The sequence below is a fragment of the Brienomyrus brachyistius genome, chromosome 8 (assembly GCF_023856365.1).
Source record: "Brienomyrus brachyistius isolate T26 chromosome 8, BBRACH_0.4, whole genome shotgun sequence".
NCBI classification, from domain to species: domain Eukaryota; kingdom Metazoa; phylum Chordata; class Actinopteri; order Osteoglossiformes; family Mormyridae; genus Brienomyrus; species Brienomyrus brachyistius.
The window spans coordinates 8405000-8429474 of record NC_064540.1 but is presented as its reverse complement, the minus strand read 5'-3'; the positions used below and the strand labels follow the sequence as shown (position 1 = coordinate 8429474).

The window sequence follows — 24475 nt, the reverse complement described above, 5'->3', positions numbered from 1 at the left end:
GGGGCGGCAAAGGCACTTTTTGAGCGGAGTCCCAGATACAAGAAGCCCGCCCCTGTTTGTGTGGTGCGGAGGAGAAAGCCCCCGCAGATCACTGGAAGGAACAAACCCCTGCAGTTGTAATAAAAGTAGTCATTCGTTTAATTAATTTTCAGTTAAGGCAATCCAATACAAAGCATTTCACACCCCACTGAATGTCAACGATAATGTACAATAAAAAAAAAACAAAAATACCATGCTAATAAAAGACCAAGAACAATAAAGCACTAGAATGGCAAAAAAAATAATAAGAAATAAATAATAAATAAAAAAGGAGAAAAGAAAAACCATAACAATTGTGACATGCTGGGCGGCTATAGTTTTCCATTAGAATAATCGCCATAGAAACAAGTCAAAAACAGGAAGTGCCAAGCACAAGACACAGGAAGTGCAGCGACTCAGTGGACGTGCAGCCATTTTGAACGCAAACATGCACGTTTGCCAGATATCCTGGCTTGGTACAGTATGTTACAAATGTGGGCGGGGCCTGTCACCCCACCAGCAGCTGAAAGTCCGCTTTGTCCCCAGAGGATCGCGGAGTGACACTTTGCCTAATGGGGAAAAACACTACGTTGGGAATGCAAAACAAAATGAAACAACTGGTATTCTTGCATCAACGCATCCCTAATACCTTAACATCACACTTTAAATCTTCCAAAAAAATCACCCACTACATACAGTATGTCCAGAAAAACTATAAAAATCTCTCTATTTATTACTAATTGTATATAAGTATCGAACGTAAATTTAATGACTTGTTAAATGATTATGTTCTGTGTTTAACACTGAATAATGTGGATCTATTCAAAGACAACCTTAACTGTTCTAATCAATTTCCTAATGACTTGCAACATAGCAGATAAATTAAGTATTTATGCCATTCGTCAAAACAATGATGATGTCTGTGTTTTATGTGATTCTGGTTCACTCAGGCAAAAGACCTGTTTGTCCACAGATTATCTGATTGGGTTACCCAGTCCGGTCATCCATACTGATAGCATCTCTACCATCATTAGTATTGTCCTCGTTTCCATTTCCAGAAGGAACATTTTTACAAAACTGACGCATTTAAATCTAGTCCCACAGTGAAGCCGCTGCGCAAATCGCACGGCTCCACAGCGAAATGTCGCGACAGTGAAAGACGAGTGTGTGGATCAGGAGAAAGAAAACCTCTGTTCCAGAAACTCAGCAGGTAAATTCATATGCTTGTGATTCTGGGAGCCTAATCAGGTGCCATAAATATTGTTAAATAGCCCAACACTCCAAATGTGAGTCACATTAGTTAAAAATCATTAACTCACATTTCATCTAAATTGCTCCGATTGCTAATTAATCCCCCTCTTTTTAAATGTTTTCTTTTTTTTAAAAAAAACATATACTGTGCTTTATTTGACTGGGATGCATGAATAGAACAGGGCTGGGTTCTGTCGATCCTTCACGTTTCCATGGTAGTTGCTCACCAGCACCTTGCTCACAGACTCCACAATTAATGACATCCCGTTGGCTGCGCTAATTAACTGGGCAGAGCTGTAAATGGGGTCAGCTGAGTGCAGCGCCGGAATAGCACTGGAACACGGAAAAAGTCTTTGTGTGCCGAGTACTTGTGAATTTGTTTGCGGCTCTGCCCCCGTGACAGACCTCTGGCACATAATAATCACCATAACAATAATAATAATCAAACAACAAAGGTGGCCGTCAATGATTGTGTGACATGCAGGGAAAATAACACCTACAAATTAACCTTCATGTTTCGAAAATTACCGGTTCCTACATGCAACTGAGAGTGCAGCTGGAACCTGGCCGCTAAATCCATTCATCCTGTTTTTAGCCTTGATGGAACCTGTGTTGTCCCCATAAGGTAGAGGAACACTTCGTCGGAAGTCTTATTTTTACAGATTATAAGGGAAGTGGATTTTTCATTTTGATGAATACTTCATTAATTCTCACTGGAATCCCATTGAGACAAGGAGTTCTCCACAGTTCATTAAAAGCTGTAGGGAACCTTCCCTAAAGAATAGGAGCAAAGTGAAAAAAATTATTAAACAATGGTGAACATAGTACTCTGGGTACATGCGTCCCCAAGATGTTAGTGTCCTGAATCTCTGTCAGTAAAAAAACTGAGGTCGGGCTATACCTGTCACCATGTGCATCCAAAACACTGCCTCCCATATTATAATCTTAACAAGAAAATAAGCATCTGAGAGTCAGCGGCTGAGGCCTAGAGGAGCTTAATCCCTGGAGTGTTTCCTGAAGAAAGAGCTTCCGGCATGTCCTGCCGTATCGGCTGCAGACGGGAGAAATGCTTCGGAAAACGTGGCTTATCAAGTAGCTATTTATCGCTACCATTGAGTGGCGCTAAAAGGCGGGAGACCCAGCAAGGGTCACGACCCCATCCCCGTGATATAACCTCGAGGCGTGTGGGCAAAATGTCGGGTGGCATGAACAGCAATGGCAGACCAGATGCTCTAGAAACTCTCTAATACAAAATGCAGTTATGAAAATGCTTTCCAAAAATCCCATATCAGTACAGGAGGGTGCCTGACCAAAACATCATGTCCATTAAGACATATTATGACCATTACTCGGAACATACTGTGATTAAATTACTGACATTATTCAAATTCCATGGTGCATTATCAAAAGACATTGGTGCGCCTTATTCATCCTTGAAAAAGTAACAAACATTTTTCACATTTGGGCATAATGAACAGTATGTTCTCCACAGTCTCCCTGCTGGAGGAGCCTGACACTCCATTTTGTAACTGTACTGTGTTCCATGGAATGTCAGATGGATCACTGACCTGGTAAAAAAAATAATAGATAAATGCCAGAGCAAGCTGTAAAAACAAGACTTTGAGCATCGTATGCATATTCCCCATATTCAGTAGCTGAAATTTAAGGAATCGTTGTGTGGATATTTTCGAAAGACACAGTTCAGAAAAGTGTCCACGAATAGCAGCCACAGACATGCTGAAGAACAGTTATGGCGAGCGGTTTCACAGACCAGAGGAGCGCGAAACGCCCCAGAACATTTAGATAACCACACACGGCACAAGTTTAAACCACTAACACAGTCCACTCCTTCTCCAGCTCCTCTGCACGCTGTTCGATGTTCCAGACATCCAGAAACACCATCATTCTGATCGACATTTTCGAAAAATCACTTTGCCAAGTCCTACCTGTCCCATCCCTCCAAGAAAAATAAACTCAAACAACAGAAACCTCTCTCCCTTCCGAAGTCTCTGTTCCATAAGGAAGTCCAGCTGAAGTCCACAGACGTCCCAAAGTTCTGTGGGGATCCGCCTCCGCCACTCCTGGCAAGTGAGCTCAGATCTGTGTGTGGAGAAGAAGTCCGGGCGGCGTGTACGGGGGTGGCGACGGATTGGGTTTGATGCCCCGCGACTTCATGTAGGAGATGAACTGGTCAGGGATCTCGGCCAGGACGTCCTTCGCCAGCCGGGCCATGCTCAGGACGTGGTTACCCGTCCGGTCCATATAGTCACGGAAGGGCACGAACTGGGGGCGGAGAAAGCCAAAATTCATGCGTGAAGACCAACCAGTAGAGCATCAACAATAGGCATTCCATAACATTATGCTGCATTTCATTTGAACTCAAAACTTGGAAATTCCAAGATCCTAATCGGAACTTTCAACTGAAGTCGGAATACCGACTTATGAACTCGAAGGAATCCACACAGCCCCGAGCTCAGAATTCAAGATGGCTGCGCCCTTAGTTTTATGCTGCATATTAGCACTTACCTCTTATTCCTGGCTCATTAAATCAGTCGTACACACAGTACTGTTCAACTTCCTTTAGTGGATGTGTTCCTACGATGTTTTTATGTGCAAAATACAGGGTAATGAGTTGTTATTAACTGATACAGCTAACAATGGCTGACAATTAACCGTGCTAGAACTGGGTCCTGTTTCAGTAAGCAGGATTTCTCGCTTAGCCGGACAACTTGTCGGAGTTAGGGTAGTCTGGGCTAAATGTAAGTGCACAAAGATAAAGGCCATATAAACTGGCTTAAATTAAATCTAATAAGTTATCCAGCTAAGCAAGAATTTTTGCTTTTTGAAAGAGGTTCCTGGTATTGCTAAATGGCTTTCTGACTTGCTTTCCTGGAACGCGGTTATTCGGTTGTGACGTCATTCCTAATTCCGAGTTCCAACCTCTGAGGTGAATGTAACACAGCTTTAGGTAACAGAAAGTGAAAAAAAACTGGCCCACATTGCTTCAGATTCAAAACAAAGGATATTTATTTTTTTTGCACCCTATGTCTTCTTGTTATTTCTGTCAAATATCAGACTAAAATTATCCACAATCAATTGTGGGAACCTGTCGTGGAAATCCCCACTCACCAGGTCAGGGTGTACCCCAATAGTCATATCCCCAAAACCTATAATGAATGATTTTGGCATTGAAATAAAACATTCGGACTTATTAAATCTAACTTTTCAATATTTATCTGCCAGTACCTAACAATTTGGACAATTTAACAGACTAATTATCTGTAATGTTGGCCTGGGTTGTCTAATCCCTTTCATTTGCCTGGGCTCTCACAACAATTTGCTGCTGTAACTTTGTAACTTCTTATAATCCATTCCCTGATCACAAGGCTTTATGCTACAAACTTTGAATATTTTTAATAAAAAATGTATGATATACCTACATTCAGTGCTTACTAATGCTTACTAATGTGTTCTATTCCACAAATAAAGTATACAGTAATAACATCCATCCACCCATCCATCCATCCATCCATCCATCCATCCACCCATCTTCAGTCTGCTCCCACTGGTGTGGGTCAGGCTACCCTGCATGCTAACAGTGTAACAGAACACACAGCTAGCTTACACAGTCAGGCCGGTAATGAAAAGGTTAGTGTAACTTGCTGTGCCGCTCAGAAAATTATACACTTATAACTGGTTAGGAAACATTTTCAATTGTGCTTTTGTTAGCTATTCATTTCGTATTAATTACATACTCTATGCACTACTTAAACAAAGGCCTATACGCAGACCGTAAATTAAAAAATGTTAATCAAAATTTCTGAGCTAAAAATGGACCTGTATGATTTCACCTATTGTACCGTAATTACTTATGGAATTGAACTGTATTTATCTATTAATATCAAGCTAGCATCTTTAAATTCATAGCAAGGCAGAGGTGTTGATATTTCAACGGGCGATACTGGGAAGCACTGAGGAGATGTGCTGTGTGGCGAAAAGAACAGCATCCCTTTATACTGTGTGTAAAGATTCAGCTTGTGTCCGTAACAATGTCATGTTCAATAGGCCCCAAGAAAGCATATCATATTTGGCCCCCAACACAGACCAATCCAGTTATGTTCCAAATGTTTTATGGCCCCTGTCATCTCAATTAATGGCCCTTGGAATCTCCCTGACTGCCTCTGCCTTTATGGCAGCCCCGATGCTTCCTGCTAGCAGCACCTAAAATCATGTGCACATGCTTCTTCGGTTGCGGTTGTTTTATGCTTTAAAGAGCAGAAATGCTGCATCAATAACAGTAAATAGGGCGGCCATTTCCCCCTCGGGGTTGATTGACGACTCGGGGATACAGTAGCTGTACTTCAAAGCTGTCGGATGACCATGGAGTATCAGGGTAAAGTCTTTTACACAGTAACATCTAAAGATGCCTTTATAGCTAAATTCATTGATTTTTGCTTTCTTTTTCTTTCATCTGGGCCAGTTTACTGCTTGCTAACCGTTAATGTTAGATTTTAAAACTCCAGTCTTTTGAATGCAAGTTTGTTCCAAGGTTCTGCAACTGTGGTCCACACTGAACTAACAGACTTTTTTTATATTTGTTTTCAAAACTGTTTCTGCTTGTAAGACTGATGAGCACCACCTCATGTCTGATCCTCTATCAGCTAAACACACCCTGGCCTACGTCTTAATATATTTTCAGCAATTTCTTGGGCAACTCATGGACAAGCTCTCGTCTGTGGCATCCACCTGGACAATGTCTCGTTCTGCCAACTTCCCACGGGAAGAAATCCTGATGTCATCACCATCCAACTCCACCATAGCTGGGGAAGCAAGAAAAATGGGATGTGAGACATAGCGTGTCCAAAATGTTTCTGTGTTGACAGTAATCTTTAGTACACCAAGATGGCATAGATCTATTTACCACAAAGAGTGCTAGCAGTATACCCTTTCAGTTAGCATCTTAGCCAAAGGTCATGTGAGAATGGAGAGGATATTTCTGATAATGCTGTACAAAACCTCTCATCATGGGTCATCCAGTTTATCTGTTGCTTTCCACCACAAGATCATCTCATTTAATGAATCAGCTAATCACAAGTGCTTAGCGGAATCAACAAACAAGATTGTATCTATGGAATACCTTGGGGTTCCTTGGGAAGAGGTATTAGCAGCACTGAGATAACAAAATCCGAGTGCAGATCGACTAACATCTGTTTGTCTGCAAGCGCGATTTACTATAGGTAATGACTGTGTGTATATTGATTTCTATCACATGCGGCAGTTTTACTGACCCGAGGACGTGAAAGTCGGTACTTACCGTCAAACTCGGCCTGTCCCACCCCAACGATAATGATAGACATTGGAAGTTTAGCAGCCTTGAAAGAAAAATGGGAAAATTTATTAATGCTGAGAGGCCATTGAGTCACACCGCAAGTTGTCTGAAGAACTGAATAGCCAAAGGCTGTACACATTATGAGCCTGACTTATTTGATGCAAGCTGGAGCAAAGCTGACCCACATTGACTGAGTGGAAATCACAAAACAGAAAAACTATGTGCAAAAGACATGGAAAGTCTGCACTGACAGCTTGCACTAGATTAAAACACCTATGCCATATGTCTACAGGCAGATCTGTGGATTCTGTATGTAATCTCAACAGATCGTACTGCATATATTGGCTCACAGACAATGGCACCCAGACCTCCCAAAAAGCCAAATCCCCAGAATACATGAGGGAATGCACATGCGCATCAAATATTTGAGTTTTCCGAAGAAAGTTAAGCATTCCGTTGGCTCCCACTGCACCACAGCAAAGGTACAAAGTAGGGCTATTAATAAATAATTTTTGAAGAGAGCGAGGTGCTCATTTGTGTCATCTCTGAGGAACAGAAGCAGCCCACATACAGTATGTCGATCTGCCCCGAGGTTCTCACTTTGACTTACTCGTTACTAAGTTACACACCGTCCTCCAAAATTGATGAACATGATTCTTGAGTTTTTGCGATAGTGTTTCCCCCACAAAGCCAGAGTCTTTTCAATCGACTGTAAAAGCCATGGTCCTTGCGAAGTAGCACTTTGGGTAGAGGGAGCACTAACCAATGATCTTCTGGGAAATTAGAAAGCGGGGAACGGTCAGGGGGCCAGATCTACACGATGGATGCAGCAATCCCATATGCGCGTGGATCTACTTGTCTGTGAGTCAGTCTACATCTTTTCGCGTTCAGACAGCAAGTGTGAATGTGCATATCCTGTCATTCATTTTGTTTCTATGTGCAAGAATTAGTTGAAGATCTAGTTTTGTAAATCCAAAGGACACCCTCCATATCTGAAATGGCAGCAGTTCAATTTTTAACGTTTAGAGCAACACAATTATCTGCTCTATGAAGTTCAGTTGATTTGTCGATGAGGTCTGGAGGAATAAGCCTGCTGGTGCTTGTTGGAATCGCGGTTGGGTAACCCGGCTGTAATGGGGGCGTGAACATTAAGCACTACCTGTTAAGTCTGTGGCTCAGTAGATTAGGATACTGTGGCCAAGACTGGGAGGTTGCAAGTTTAAATCCCAGGGTAGGTAGAGTTGGCATTTCACCATTGGGCCCCTGAGAAAGGCCCTTAACCCCAAATTTCACCAGGGACTGTCTGAACTGGTTTTCTTAAAAAAACATGTTGCTTTGGATAAAGTATGTAAATGTGAAACTGATGACTTATTATTAAAAGCTTAGTCAGTGGATGTAGATTGATTTTGTGCTTGTAAGTGTGTACATGTGTGTATGCATGTATGGGCAGAGTGTTTATGATTGTGTGCACAGCTGTGTATGTTTCTAGCAATTGGATGCAGGTTGAATGCAGGAGCAAGTATGAAACGTGCTTGAAGGGGAAATGTGGGGGGCTGACAGGGTTGGGCTAACTCAATTGGCACCACCCAACCCAATCACCCACCCAACCATGTCCCCATTCGCTGGGAGGGGAGTCGGTGTAGACACATACAGTAAGGACACGTTCCACACATGGGATGCGGTCATTTACATCTCTCTAACCACCCCCCTTCACCACCCCAAAGACCACCCCCCACCCCCCATCAAAGGGGTGTCTCCAAGTCCGACCAGCGAGTGAGTGCCTGTTGGTACATGAGTGGGGTCATCTTAGATGGCTACTGTCTCAGCAGAATCAAAGACACAAGCCACCGTGTTTCCCAGCAAAGCTTACAGTGCCTTTGCAGCATCTCTCTCATCGAACCCGAGGCAGTGAGGATATAAATACTCAGATAGTGTCACACCCTGCACTACATTACCGGGTGAGCGACAGCCCACGTTTCCCCCGCACTCAGGCTCGCAGGAGTGCCGCAATAATATGCATAACAGAGGCGAAACATGCGACACGCATGACAGACCCAGGATTGCATCACCCGCAGCACATTCTCCACAAGACATTTCAATGCAAAAAACTCCTCCTCTGCATCTTCCACAAAGGTTCCGATGACAACATTAGTACTGAAAGTTAAATTAGGCAGCCGAACACACCTCTGCAAGTCTGGCTCCACCACCAAACCGCCAGAGGAGGAATTCCAAGCACCCCCTGTGTTTGTTTTGTTTTCCAGCCTAAACTTTTTCATAGGGGGTGAAGCGCAGAGCGCTGCTTCATACAGCGTGACGATGGTAATCCACCGGTCCTCCAGCAGCATCTGTCACCTGGCACTCAGCTACCAGCGGAACATAAATTCATCTCCCTCTCAGTGACAGGTGCATGATGGAAAAGCATGACTATACTTCTAAAGCTGAAATCCAGATTAATACACAAGGCATCACGTTTATATAAGCAGGTGTATACAGCTACTGATATCATTCCAGTGTGTCAACACTGATTTTCCGCCCTCCACGCAGTGCCATACTGCAACATCCAGTGCCTAGTTTCAATAACTGATGTAACAGTTACAGATCATGATATAACACACAGACTTTCATCCAGATCAGTGACATCCAACAGCACTAATGTCTCTCCTGTCGAGCTGTTTTGCCGGATGGTCAAACAACCGTAGCAGGAGGAAATGGCCAACAAAGTGAAGTTCTCGTAGCTACAGGGTTACATTTGACATCCATCTTTCTGTGACGGATGAAGACCAGGCCAAAACCGGAGGTCCTGTTGATCTGTATGAATCTGTCAGTCCCCTGGGGATGGTCTGGAATGCTAAAGCAGGTCAAGATTGAGTTCCTAAGTGGGCTGAACTCCAAATTCCTTTAGGTATTATTATTATTATTATTACTATTGTTATTTCAAACTGACCTCCGGTGTCCACCTAAAATAATACTGCTTGCCTAGACAGACAGACACACATGAAAGCTGACAGCTGACACTGGAACGCAGACAAACTTGCTGTCTTTTACATGACCCTGGGGTGTGTCAGACTCGACAGAATGGAGGCGACGAGTCACCACCCCAACCCCCACCCATGTTAGCAAAGCTCAGCTCTCGAAACTTGCAAAGTTCCAGAACTCCTGGAAGTACCTCCCTGATTTTCATTGCCATTGCTCATACAGCTAGATAGATAGAGAGACAGATAGATAGAGAGACAAACAGATAATTACTCATTGAGAGCAGCATAACACACACATTTACACTAATAAACAGTAACAGTACTGTAAATGATAAATTGACAATAAATCTCAACAATGCAAAGAATGTCACGGGAGGTATTGCATGGAACCCCTAGTAAGTTAATAGGAAAAAAACAGTTTTGCACAGTGGGTTGTACAGTGAACTAATGATGACTAACGACAACTATATGGACAAAACGTGATGCTTTGTTCATGTTCGGGTTATTCCCCAGTTAGAGTGGGCGGGCAACAACTGTTACTTACAAATTGCGAGTAAGGTGTTTTAATGGAGTGTGAGCGTCAAAGGGCTGTTAAGAAGTGGGACTATTTCTACCTAGACGTTTCGGTGTGGAAAAATAACCTCAGCAATTACGATGAGAACAGTGTGTTCCGGAAAGGCACAGGAACGAGAGTCTGATCAAAAGATGGTGAAGAGAAGGCAATCGGTGAGCCATGGGTGAGGGAGGGGGGCAAAACAGGGCTGAGGCGTCAAGTAGGTCAGAGAGTTAAAAGGCCCCCTGGAGTGGAGGCGGGGGACAGGCCACGCAGGCTTTGATGAGGCAGTCTACTCACACACACATGCATTTTAAGAATCCATAGGTACCTCCCCTCCCAGCTAACTTGGAATGTCCCATCACCACAGCAACCAGCTTCCATAACGCAACCTACACCGCACACGGACCTCACTGCCCAGTTCACTTCTAACCCTGACAGGAAGTCGTAAGCTCAGGGAGGTTCACTGAGGCATCATGGGTCTGAGGCATTTCCTCACCGTGCCGCCTAATAAACAGGAACAAAGGAAGGGGTGGACTGGAAGAAGAGTGACAGCTTGTTTTTCTTTGTTTTTCACTAGAGCGCCTGACAGTCCTGACAACAAACGTTCACTAGCATTTGAAAGACTATCTACAGGAAATGGAAAAGTGTTCATGGGCATTTGAAAGACTGTCTTTACGGGAAACGGAAAAGTGTTCATGGGCATTTGAAAGACTGTCTTTACAGGAAACGGAAAAGTGTTCATGGGCATTTGAAAGACTGTCTTTACAGGAAACGGAAAAGTGTTCATGGGCATTTGAAAGACTGTCTTTACAGGAAATGGAAAAGTGTTCATTGGCATTTGAAGGACTGTCTTCACAGGAAACGGAAAAGTGTTCATGGGCATTTGAAAGACTGTCTTTACAGGAAACAGAAAAGTGTTCATTGGCATTTGAGGGACTGTCTTTACAGGACTCAAACAAGTCAACAAGCGACAACCTGCAACCCCCACCCAGTTTTTCATTTGTCGAAATACCTTGATATGTCCTTCCATGTGAGCTTTCAGAGTACAACCTCTTGAAAACTGAACAGCCTTCCATTCGTTTGAGATGCACAAAAACATGGTAAAACTGAGTGAAAGCATGGTGAAATGAATTGTCCAGCAAAGGGCCAGAAGAGGAGGCGTGTCAGGGAGAGACTGAGCAGCAGGCAAGATCTTAAAAGGAAGGTGTGGCTGTTCTGCTCAGATTGACCAACAGTCGCAAATTCCCTTTAAATCCAGTCTGCTGGAAGGCTCCTGACCTCGCTGGCGATGAAGACGGGCACATTCCTTCTCTGCGGTTCTCCGTGGGCGAGGAGCCTGAGGTTGTGCGTGTAGGACCAACAACCCTCCGGCGTTTGTGGAAGCACTGCAGCTGGAGAGTCAGAGACTAACAATGTTTTGCTTAATACCTGTCATGATACTTCACATCACTGCTCAACAGTCTCAGACCACGGACATATAAACATATGGGCAGCAACCATCTGGATCTGTAAATTGAATCTGCAGCATGAAATTCGGTGGTGTAAAAGAGAGCGAAAGGATGCTAGATCAAACCGCAGCGGTGACAATCCTCTGCACCCCCCTGATACGAGAGGTGATGTTTCACCAGTGACTTACGTTGACGATGGCTTCCTTGGTCTGCGCCATGTCTGATATGACGCCATCTGTGATGATGAGGAGGACGAAGTACTGAGACCCGTCCTGTACGGCTGCTGCATACCTAACAGGGGAGAGGAGGACCTCCATTTACTTATCGACTGAGAGGCATGATCCCATACTGGAAGTCATCCAATGAGCTTATCCCATGCAAAACCTGCACAGGATGCCAGATCATCACAGGGCACACAAAGGGGTTATTTAGACACCCTAATCTGACACGTCTTTCGTTTGTAGGACACCAGGAGAACTTGCAAACACCACACACATGCACAACTAGAACAGGCAGTGAATTCAAAAGCCTGCATGCATGAATAGGAGTCTATATATAGTTTATAGGCTACTATATTAGTAGATTTACATTCAAAAATGTTTAAAACTGGTGTATTAAATGGCCAAACTCAGTGTCCATTAGGTTCATACCATGACATATTCGCAACAGTATTGAGCATTAAAAAAAAAACAAAAAAAAACAATATTTTCATATCTTAAGCAAACAACTTGAATACCATTCTAGCCATATAAATAAATAATCCCCTGGATTATTCTCTCATCTTTAAAGCACTGCTGTTGTGCTCGTGTGCCATTTCTATCTCAGTTCTGTGAGCTGCATGAAGCAGGAGTTTGGCAGGTTAGGGGCACTGGGATGGACATCTTAATTAGAGGGGGGGTGGATTCCTGATGTGACAGGGCACAATTTACTCTGGCAGGGGCAAGGGAGGGGGGCTTTTCATTCCTTGTCATCATACGAATTGATTGACCTTTTTCTAATTTTGGTCGTGTTTATCAAGCTCGTTCAAAGCCTTTTACCCACAAGCACCATGTTTTAACGTGAAACCAGCAGTAATGTTTCGCACCACTGAAAAGTATGCATTTTTGGGGGGGCCCTATTGACCAAAGACAGTCACTAAACTAAGCGTTACATAAACATGTTCCTTATTTAGGAGATGCTCTGCTAGTCAGCTGGGTTTTAGCAATCATCTTCTGATTCTAGTCACTAGATGTTGATTCAGTTTTAGACATCTGCAGCGGATTGTGGTTTGTTCCCGGACAAGTCAGTTCAAGTCACACCACTATAACACCCCCCAGGTAAAGATATAAGGGACCAAAAACATTCATTGCATCATGCTACTGGATTCCAGTGACGGCGCTACATGGAGAGACCTGACTGGACTCACCTGGCCACATGATTAATAACTGGGGCAAAGTTGGTGGGTCCGTAGAGCTGCACTGTCTTCAGGCTTTGGTGGTAGGCTTCTAAAATCCCCTCTATGCCATTGCAGTATGGATTTTCTATATTACCATTCTAGCAAAGAAACACCAGAGTAAAAATTTACTTAGTTATGGATTATATTCCGATATCCGTAAAAAATGCCATCACAGCGTGAGGAAGAATTACAAATCCAGCCAATCAGCCGAGACTGTTTAAGCAGTTTTCTTGTATTCTGAACATCATAGCCTAAAAAAAAACACAGTCCATACATAATTCATATTTTCTCAATTTTATTCATACCTATGCATTATTAATATTATTCCACTGAATTCCCTACTGTAGATAATGTGTAAAACTGGTAGCATAAGGTGCTGAAAAGAAATTTTGACCATCAAAAGTGTCAAAAGGTTTTACTGCTGGAAATTGAGGGCAGGAGCAACTGACTGGGTGAGGCCCTAAAACTCTATCTGAAGTGATTTTAAGGAGGTGAGACTGTCAATCAATATGATAGCAGGAGATGTGTTTCATATTTCCGCAGCCAGGTGCTTATTAGTCCAGTGAGATGAGGCTGGGGGTATTTCAGGGCTGCCGAACAGGGCCTAAGTGAAAATCTTTAGTTAATAATACACCTCTGTGCCAGCTCCAGTGAACAAACGAGGACTGTCGCAACCTCGAGGATCTCAATTTGCGTCGCGAAACTCGTTTAACGTGGATTTATTTTCCCTTAATGTTTAAAGAGCATTTATCCTTAAAGGCTGCCTCACACAAACAGGAGAATCGGACGTATTTGTCTGAAGGTGCGGCCCTCGGATTTACCGTCGATACCCGGAACTGAGTGAACTGGTCTGTGAATATGGGGGACAGGGTGTTCTATTGTCATCGATTTACTGGGAGAAGTGGTCAGGGCACCGGGCTTTAATCACCAGGGGAAACTCGTGGGACACCCGTCCATCCGGGGGCAGCTTGGCACCAAAGCCCAGGGCCGGAAACATCTTGTCGCTGTCATAGTCCTGGATGATTTCACCCACGGCCTTGAGTGCCATGGCATAGGCGTTCATCTGGTAGGGGTTCATGTAGTGCAGTGAGGTGGACTGGGAGGGGTTACCTGTGGGGGGGCGGCAGGGACAAAGGCTCAGAATAACCACTACAGCACAGGAAAAGCCAGGAATTACCTTTCGATATTCACTGGCTGGTAGCCAAAAACCTGCTCTCTTACTGCTGCGGTCTTGGTATAGGCGTCGGCCTTGAGTTTTAGCCTAAAGGTAACCAGCGATCATCTAAGGGATCTTCATCCACTTCATAAGAGGTGAGGAAGAAGATGGCACTCACAGAATGAGGTATGAACCCATCATAGCAGATATGACACATATATCAGCACTAATAATATGGAGAAGGAACTTAAATCTTATCAGCGCATGGCTGGTGAATGTCGGTACATTTTAAATGAGAAAGGTCAACAGTTTCACATTATTACATTCTAGCTGGTCAGGAGGGTGGGAAGACAGGCTGCGAGTTCGCCATGTTCAGCACAGAAATGACTCATCTGTTTGGCCTTTCAAAGGGTGGCTGTTATGGCGTGCGGTAAACAAAGATGGCTGATTAAGGTGGAGGTTAAGTATCACACAACAAAGCTGCCCCAGAAAACCAGAGGTGGAGATTCCTGTGCACTCTCCTTAAATACCACCCCCTAAGCACCCCCCCCCCCGACAGCAGCTGCAATTCAAATATTATACATCGCCCCTGTTTCAATCACTGACCCACCTTGAGGGCACAGTAGCTTCTAAGCACAATTAAAAATAATTATGCCACTTAAAGTGATGTGAAGCTTTTCAAACAGTGTCTTCAATAGAAGAACTGCCCCAATCTCCATGCCTCCAAGTGTGATTTCAAAATTGTACCAAGCTTACTGACACTCGATATACTACACGAGAAGCAAGCACAGAGTACAGCATATAATAACATACTGTACAATACGAACGCATACAATACTAGCATATACTGACATACAAATGGATGAGCAGATGGCCAAGTTCTGTACCGGCAGGAAAGTCACATACCGTTAGATGCAGTGAAGTCAATGGCTACAGTGAAATTGATCTGGGTCCTGAAAGGAGAAAACAAGCAAAGAACATGAGAATAAAGGAGTTCAGCTGACACGACGGGTCCCTGGTGGGGAGGAGTCAGCAGCAGGGCCTCCTCTAGTGGCTAATTGGGGTAAACAGGAAGAGTGATTAGACTGTGTTCGCTTTGCCGAGCTAATGGAGCAGCACCTCGCGCTCACCCAGGGGCCCGAGCCGGGGTCACGCTCGACTTGTCTCCGCTTCTACGGACCCCAACTGCCTCAGGCGAACTCACCTCCTCACCCATAATTAATTTGTACTGCCTGCGTGTTTACCACCACTCAAACCACACATTTGCATGCCCGTCCCCCCAAGGTTTGAGCCCCCTGTTGGCCACAAATAGTCTAAATATTAAATAATCGCATTCCTTATTTTGGATATTGAAGCAGCATGTTCTGCTAACAAGCTAGCTAACTACCACCTTCTTATTTAGTTTTTGAAACATCTGGGGTGGGGGGGGGGGGGGGGGGGGCGCTGTTTATTTGACTTTTTCATTCGTTTCATTAATATCTGAGTGGGAGTGGGCGGGGGCTAATGTGAGTTTTTGAGTGCAGTCCCCACCTTGGTGCTGCCTTGGAAGGGGCCGGGGTGGATCGCTAGTGTTTTTGGGACATGGTAAAATCGCAGGGGAAGATGTGCTAATTTTGACCTGATTCACCAATGTGCGAACACAAGAGGAGATGGATCCCTGGAGGAGAGAGAAGCACAGCTCCACCTCACTGGAAGGGGGGGGGGGGGGGGGGGGGTCAGTCCCTAAGTTTAGTATAGCTACACTTTAGCACAGCTAATACTCATTTATTATACATTACACTTCTTAGATTTTTCACTGAGAGGCACAAGCAGACAGGTGTCCATCTGTTAAATTTGTACTGCACTTGATTGTCCGAATTATGGATACACACATCCACACACACACAAACACAGAGGTATCATCAATTTGCATCCGGCTTTCCTTAATATGGATGTATCTCAATCATTATAGGGCAGAAGTGAAATACACTCTATTACATAAGTTTTGGTTCTTACCACATGCAGCATGAAGTACAGCCGTTATGGCAGACGTCTCTCGATAAATTTTATGAAGGCTCTTATGTGACATAAGTATGACCGGACGTCACTCGATGGGTCACTGCATATACCACTGAAATGGAAGCTGCGTGACGAGGGAGGGGCATCCTAGGGCAGGGAGAAGTCACGTGCCGAGCCCCCTCCTGCATGCGTGTCTGACTGTGTGTTCTGTGCATATTCCCCTTATTGATGCCGAAATGGTTCTGTGGTTATATATATATATATATATATATATATATACACACACACACACACACACACACACACACATATATATATATATAGCCTGCAAATATAAATAGTGTGTCATGTCAGTTTGCAAGTATAAAAGAGTGAAATTTCAACCGTTAATTAACACACGCTGATATTCTTAGCTGGCATCAGTCAGAAACTGTACTTGGAAAAACTTTCATTAAAAGGTGATATATTTTACATTAACCTCTCAGAACCGTCAGAGCTACGTGCCAACGACACATTCTGACCTGTAATATTTTCATCAAATACTCCTGTCAATTTCTCTCAAAATCCATTATTTCTGGGTCTTAAACACTGTTGCAATTATAACAAAGGAATCAATTTGTGAAAATTCAATAAAAATAACGGAGTAAAATATCCACCTCCGAAAAATTAACCCATTGCATATCTTAAGCATCTGCCCCCTTCAGAGGAGGAAGAGAGCTGCTCGCCAACGATTCACAGACAGTTTTGGAGGGATGTGGGGAGGGACACGACCCCCACCCCCCCCACCCACCATTCATGCTGCATCAGCCAAATGTTGCGTTTTGAAGTTTAACTTGCTTTGCTTTGCTGTTTCACGAAGTACTCATTAAATGGCAAATAGGTACTTACTTTGCTGCACATTAAATATTAACCAGGTTCTAACAGAAATCAGGTCAGGAAGCTGCCTGCTTTTTGCGATCGTTCGTGAAGGTGCCATTTGTTTCTCATAATATCTAATAAGTAATAAAATACATACCCTAACCCTGATTATGTATGTGTCTTAAGTCCAGCCTACATGTTTCACCATTTCCTGCGTTTTGCTCTTTTTAAACCATTATAAATCCCCCGTCTCTCTCTGCCTGTATGTTGCACTCTGGTCCAGAGGAAGCCATATTCTCCGTCCATGCCAATGTATACCTGTGTATGGACAATGTGGTATGAACACACAGGCATGCTGTACACACATACATGCTGCACCCCAATGCCAACAGGGCTGACTGGAGTGTAAAAGCACCGCGCTGTACTGTATGTCTGTATGTCTGTCACTGCTCCTCTGCTGCCACCCCCTCCAATCAAACGAGACCGCAGTTGGCAGGACTGCCTTTTCATCTCTGCTGTAATAGAAATGATTGTCTTGTACCCTAATCATCTTTTCATACGCTAACAGACATGCTAAGCCGTGTTACAATCAGAGGTGTGTTTCCTCCAGAAGGCCTTGGCGACTTCCCTCCCTCCCACGTTCACGGCGCCCCCTGTTCCTGCTCACTCGCCCCCCCAGACAAACAACCCTGGCGCATCCCTTCTTCCTGGAACTCTCCTTCCTCACTCGGCTCTCGACGTCCCACCCAAAGAGCCGTTAATGACCCAGGGGCCACACGCGGTGTGCAGGGGTGGGTGGACACATCTACTCTTTGGCCACATGAAAGACCTGGTGGAATTCCCAGAAAGGTCGATACACTTGTATATTTTAAAGCAATTAGGTGAATTCTTAGCCCTATAAAGGCCACGACTGTTAGATTCTATTTAAAACAGTTTTTAATTAACCATCTGCTGTTTTTCAGGAACAAGCCTTCGTTCTACTAGCTGAATGACTTGTTTTACGTATGCCCCTTCTTGTCACACATTCGCATCTCTCTCCGAAGGAAGCAGGCGAACGCAGTCCACTCCAGGAATCTGCTTTGCATGCAGGAAGACAGCCATTGCCGTTTTTTTTTTTTTTTTTAACAAGCTCACGCCAGAATCTGCACTTTAAAGGGAATGGAAAGGAAAGTCTGAATTGAAATTAGACGCTGGCACGCTGTTGTAAACCGCACAGACGCATTTTGCTAGAAAGCGAAACCCGGCCGAACATATCTCGATCGGGCAGGATATAATATAGTTTCCTGCTGAAAATTACTTTTAAAAAATGGGATAAACTTCCTGTGCTGCGCTTAAGAACGCCAGCTGTCGTCTGACTGATACCAGCTCAGAAAGAAAGAGACCTTGTTGAGCTAAACTCTGTCCTCAGCGAGGGACCGTTAGAGTGACAGCTAAGCTGCCATTTCAAGTTCAAATCTTTACAAATGTCCCAAAAACATCCCAGAAAACCCCACAGGTGTCTTCGGCGGCAGCTAAATGTATTCGTCAGAAGCTGCTAGCTTTATTTATGCCATTCTCTTGATGTGCAACCTTTATGCCACCCCTGCGTTATTAAATAGCCATTATTATCACAATTGCCATATTTTTCCCCTTAATTCCCTTCCATTAAATGGCTGTCGTGCTTATTATTATAAGTTCACAAAACGAATGTAAAGGCAGCTCCTCTACCATCACGAAGCAGAGTGACAGCTAAGGCTACCTGGCTGGGAGAAACGTTACATGATTATTAAAGGGCACCTTTGTTGTAGGAAGAATTTTCTCAGAAGAGGGAAATGTCTGAACTCCATAAAAAGATGGAAATTAATATAAATTAAGCTGCACCTTCACCTACTGGTAGATGTGGTTAGTTTGCATGTTTGTGTCCTGTACAAGCATATTTCCACGCACATGTCCATGCATTCCTCTACATGGTTATTTCCACATGTGTCTGTGCACTCCTCTCCCTGTGTATTACCACACACCTGGATCTGTGTGTGTGTGTGTGCGTGCGCATGTGTGTGAGTGGGTATACCTATCCTTATGGGGACACAATGTCCCCATAATGTGATAAATATCCGTTTTTTTTCCTTATGGGGACCGGTTTTCTGCCAGTTTTCTGGTCCCCATAAGGGAAAACTCTATTTTATAAAAATTGGTGACCGCTATGAAAAAAACTAAAAATGCAAAAACTCTTGTATTTTGCTTGGTTATATATGGTTATGGTTAGGGTCGTCATAGTTAGCGTTAGCATTTTTCCCATAGAAATGAATGAGCGGGCCCCATAAGGATAGGTATACCCGACAGGTGCGTATTTGTGTGGGGTGTGTGTGTGTGTGTGTGTGTGTGTGTGTGTGTGTGTGTGTGTGTGTGTGTGTGTGCGCGCACGCCCTGTCCTGCATACTCACCCCCCTTTGATGTAGTCCAGGAAGGTGCACTCTGACTCCACGGAGAAGGACAGCAGCGTCACCTTGGGGTCAGAGAAAGAGGCGGCGTTCAGTTCTCTGCACACGTAGGAGCCGTCAGAGCAGCAGAGAGCTGCCGGTGGACGTGGCCTCGCACACGTAATGGGGCCTCTTGGCAGATTGATGGCAAGACAAGATTAATAACTCCGCTAATTGAGCTGTAAAGCCATAAAAAGAACGTGACTTGGTTGCGTGGGCAGGATGATTCCAGAACAATCTAATTGCTTCGCCATGAGTATCAGTCCTCGCAAACCACAGATACTCCCGTTAGCGGCTACCGCTCATCCTTGCTCCCGCCTACGCTGATGATGCCGGATAATATTTGCCGGGGACTAAGGGGAATGCCTCTATTATCAGCCAATAAAAGCGCTTTTTTAATGACAGATTTTATTTTTGAAATCTCCTCATAGTGTTATTTTTGACTCATCTCACTTCACTTCTAATAAAAGTGAGACAAGTGTTGTGTTCCTTAATGATTGGTGCGAAAGCAGGAGCCAATTCGATCTCAAGCATCACATATCGCTCAAATAGGAAATGCAGACCTTACACGTATTAACATGCTGCTAATTGTATTCGTTCTCTTTTTGGGATATTCTATGAAATGCCTTCTGCACAGTCTTGTTGGGAAAGGCAGGATATCCAAATTGAAATTTAGCGGACAATTTTGTCCAAAGCAACGAACAAGCGAGGATCAGAAAGCGAGACGAGACAGTGTTATTGGCACTGCTCAAGGGTCACATCTGCGGGCCCTGGGACTCGAACTAGTCACATACTGCACACAGGCAGATCCATTCTCAGGTTTTCTTCAGCACTGGTTTGTCTTTGTTGAAAATGACACTATAATACAATATGAAACATGACAATATAAAACCTATAATATGTTCCATCTTGGTAGCTCAGTGAGGCCAGGGATTAGTTGGCTGGTTTAAGTCACAGCATTTTGGGTGACCAACGCAGTAGCAGCCGAGAGAGATTTCAGACCCAACCAATCGATAGCGGTTACCGTTCTGCCACACTCTAAATGCGGACTGGCAGTTGGCTGCTGGCCATGGCTACTTCACCATCTGCCGACCGTGGTGACGGATGGCCGCTGGATCGCCTCGGCAACTCAGTTGCCAAGCAGGGATATTTCGAGACACAAGGACAACCGATAAACACCGCAAGACAACGACACCAATCCATTCCTTTTAAAATCTATGCAAATTAGCCTGAAGTGTGAAAAGGGATAACGACTAATCTGCCGATGACGCGCTCATTCACAGAGGGGACGTCATTTTACTGTACCGCTGAAATCAACGGTGAAGGAATGGGGGCTTCTCAGGAGGTTTAGAGTGGGTGGAGGGATGGTCGAGATTCGACGCGTGCACACTCACCGTTCCCGAATTCACATATTTCTTTTTCTTCATTTTCTTTTTCGGATTTACCACCTAGAAGCCAAACAGACACAGTGGGTACATGACGTAGTGCCACCAAAGCCCAGAACGAGAAGTAAAGGCAGGTAGCCTCCATTTAACACCAAGCCACCCTCCATTTGCAGAGGGCCAGAGCGAATGGGGAGCAGCGGCCTTGTAGGAACCTCGACGGCTTTTGAAATAACAGGTATAACAGGGCCATGCAGCCGTGTGAAGCGGCAGGACAACCTCCAGCTGTCTGCAGAACAACGCTGACCACAGTCTTCTGTCAGAACTTTACTCCTTCATAGTCAATTTCTCTTTCTCTCTCTCTCTCTCTCTCTCTCTCTCTACATTAAGAACTAAAAATACAGAAGCTGTGGAGAGGGAGATTATTAGAACAGTGGAAAGGCACGCCCACACCTGTCTGATGGCACGGGCAGAGATGGTGGTAGCGACGGTGGTGCCCGTGTGACAGAGGATACGATTCTCCTGGAGGGCAGGAAAGCGGCAGCCAATCAGCACCCAGAAAACCTGCACCGCTGCAGCGCATCTGTGCCCAGTGGAGCATAAGAGCGGCGCTGACCACCCCACTGTGCATCCGCTCCTGCATCTCGAGCATGAAAGATGCACAGCATGGGAAGCGGGACGCTGACCCTTCATCGAAGTTTGCGACTGTCTCGATTGACCCCCACCTGCAGAGGATGCTCTCTGCGTAGCAATTAACGTGAGAGAGCCAGGCTTCATCCCGAAATACGCTGCACTACCACCAGCACCACTCTCAGGGGAAGCGAGGGATTGTTTATATCTGGCACCCCCTCCACAACAACACCCTGCTAGTTTTCACGGGCACCGAGGAGAAGATGCCGCACACGGCAGGGCACCTAGGAGGGGAGGTGCCATGTTCGGGGCAGAGCTGGCATCCGAGGATGCGATGGGTGGCTCGTTTCCACGGAAACCAATTACTAGGTGTCAGATGGAGGGGTTGTCGGGGGATACGTCTATAGATACCAGCTGCCATTGTTCCCGTGACACAGATACAGAATTTCATACCGACTGCCAGTCAAATCTGACATTCATGTCACACCGCCATGTTTCTCCAACCTAGCAGGTGACACCAAGGCCCCCAGACCAGTCCCAGGCCTCCTGTCTGCATCCAAACCCACAGAGGATCCCTCTTTCTCACGCTCGTTGCGAACTGCAGGCCTACGCTTTGTGACAATAACAGTTCATACCATAATTAGTCAGACAGAATCTAAAGCTATTAAAATAATCTAAGAATTAAGAGATGGACATTACACAGAAAAGCATACGGAGGCTGCATGACTTCTAACCTGGTCTTCACAAAGACATGGCAACCGGGGAATCTGAATGAGAGCCACATCGTGAAATGGCAGCAGCTGGCAGAAGCTTTGGGGACCCTCCCCTCCTCACACCCCATGAGATCCACTCCATCCAGCCAATCTCCTGTCACGCTCCAGTGCGTTTAATCTGCTCCAGAACCTGGCCGCACTGCCACCGTGGCCGGCGGAGGGAAGAACTTTTTTCAGATCATTCCCGATTAAATCCACTTGAGGATTCCGTCAGACACGGAAGCTCTCGTCTCCTTTATAGTAGCTGGCCCCCGTGGCTCCTTGCACTACGCATCGTGAGATACGGTAATTGAATCACCATGCTCGGATGATTACGCACTTAACGTCTCGTCAGGTGAAAATGACCTGGATTGTCATTGATAGCACTTATGAAGCCCACCGAGGTAAATTGGGGCTCTGTTTACCAAGCAGCGAGGTCCGTTCATCAATACATGCGAGCGTCGTCTCATTGTGATGCCGCCAACATCTACAAGAAGCATGAGGCTCATTCGCAAACATTTTTATGGTTTCACCATGTAATCTAACACAGTTTTTATTCTCCTCACGTGAATCGGTCGCAGGTATACTGAGAAGGACTACCGTTGGGAAATATATCTGATAATTCCTCCCTCCCTGGGTCTCCTGTTAATCTCTGATCACAAACGTTCCCGCAGAAAAACTTAATTTCGTTCTGCTGATCGGCATCTCAAAAGGACATGGGGGGCAGAGCAGGGGAGCAATAAAGAACAAAACAGCCTTTTGCTTATGCTGAGAAAACAAACACAAAAGTACTTTTAAAACAATTCATTTGGTAATGCATGGAATAAATTGCCGTGCAGATCAGCGACAGGTCTAAATCCCAACGTTAAGAGGAATCTGCCATGAGATTGAATTCCGTGGCAATCAGCAACACCATTAGCTTACGAGCTCAGGCTGCAGGAGTCGTGGGTAACAAACAGGCGAGCAAATCCAGAGCCAGCTGCATGCTGGGTAATGGGCCTGTTAAGGTGCACGTCAGACAGGCGTGGGCTCGCGTTTCACATCTGGAACAGCTGCTCTACCCCCGAGACGGCCAGAATCTGACAAGCGGCGCGGTGCCACTCACCTCGTAGACGTTGAACTGGCTCTGGCCCCGTGCTAGCTCCCGGTAGCTCGTTGTGAATTCGCCAATGAAGTCGTGGCTGCGGGCAGAGACAGACACACATCAGTGTCTCCCAGAGAAGAACATCTGGACATGCAGAGAAAGGCCACCATCGGTTAGCAGGCTGTGGGAGCGCCGGCTCATAGAAACGATGTAATGATGCCTAATTATCCCTAAGGGTAACTTGGGCTCCCACATAATCCTAGAGGGCAAAGTAATGAATGCTGAATGGTGGCAACCACACTCAAAGCATGATCACTACAAGTCAGACAGAAGCAAACAGCAGAACCTGTAGCCCAGGCATAAACCATCACAATACATGCTGAGGGAACATGCATAACAAAGAGAAGGACCTAGTTTTAACCAGATAAACCTACAAGACACCTGTGTAAACAAGCCAGGCCCCAGGTTCCTAACCGGCCAGCCTGAGATGTAGCAGCTCTTTGGCCCCCTGACTCACCTGCCATCCCGATCCCAGTCGTAAACCTCAACCTTGATCGTCCTGCAAGGCATCCAGAAGAGCATCAGCGCATCTGCTCATCGTGTGTCAGATCAAACCACTCAGATCAGCCTGAATCCCTTCAGTAAACGATCCGGCTGAGTAGATGTGTTACATGTACACTTGCAATCTATGTAGGACACTTTGAAAGAGAGAGCTTACTGCTTATACAGTATATGATATAAGTCTCTTGGGATGAGAGCATATATGAAGTGTAGGAATCAATATCATTCCTTTAAAAAAAGGGAGAAGGTGACAAGTTCTTTCAGGGCATGATTCACCCGCCCCCCCCGGGCAGGCACTCGCGTAGGGTGGGGCCCGTGGGTATGGGGGGGGGGGGGGACCAGCAGGGGGTGCAGTGCAGAGGAGACGACAGGAGACGAGATAGCTGCAGGCTTCTTGTCACTCATCTCTCCCAACTGCAGAGCAAAAATAGATACGGTACAGTACAGAAACTGGCAGCTAGGGGAGCCACTCCTGGTAAGGAGCTCAGCTTCCTTAGCTGTGGAGCCCCTAAACCGTCCACCATTTACAGTTTTTACACCATTTTAGAGTTTCTCAAATCAGTCCTCGGAGACCGCCAGACAG

General features: G+C 45.1%; 1 protein-coding gene across 2 annotated transcripts in view; it reads right to left on the bottom strand.

Annotated features, from left to right (window-relative positions):
• Window positions 1-253: 253 nt before the first annotated feature.
• LOC125748009 (copine-5) overlaps window positions 254-24475 on the bottom strand; it is a 92383-nt gene continuing 68161 nt past the window's right edge. For both annotated transcript variants that reach the window (XM_049023791.1, XM_049023792.1), the window contains 11 exons: window positions 23849-23890; window positions 23353-23428; window positions 20878-20931; window positions 19448-19509; window positions 15075-15121; window positions 13941-14122; window positions 12983-13110; window positions 11766-11868; window positions 6584-6641; window positions 6016-6089; window positions 254-3552 (listed from right to left, as the gene is read on the bottom strand). In XM_049023791.1, the coding sequence (XP_048879748.1) occupies window positions 3364-3552; window positions 6016-6089; window positions 6584-6641; window positions 11766-11868; window positions 12983-13110; window positions 13941-14122; window positions 15075-15121; window positions 19448-19509; window positions 20878-20931; window positions 23353-23428; window positions 23849-23890 (1015 nt within the window). In that variant the 3' untranslated portion in view covers window positions 254-3363. The remainder of the gene's footprint in view (window positions 3553-6015; window positions 6090-6583; window positions 6642-11765; window positions 11869-12982; window positions 13111-13940; window positions 14123-15074; window positions 15122-19447; window positions 19510-20877; window positions 20932-23352; window positions 23429-23848; window positions 23891-24475) is intronic.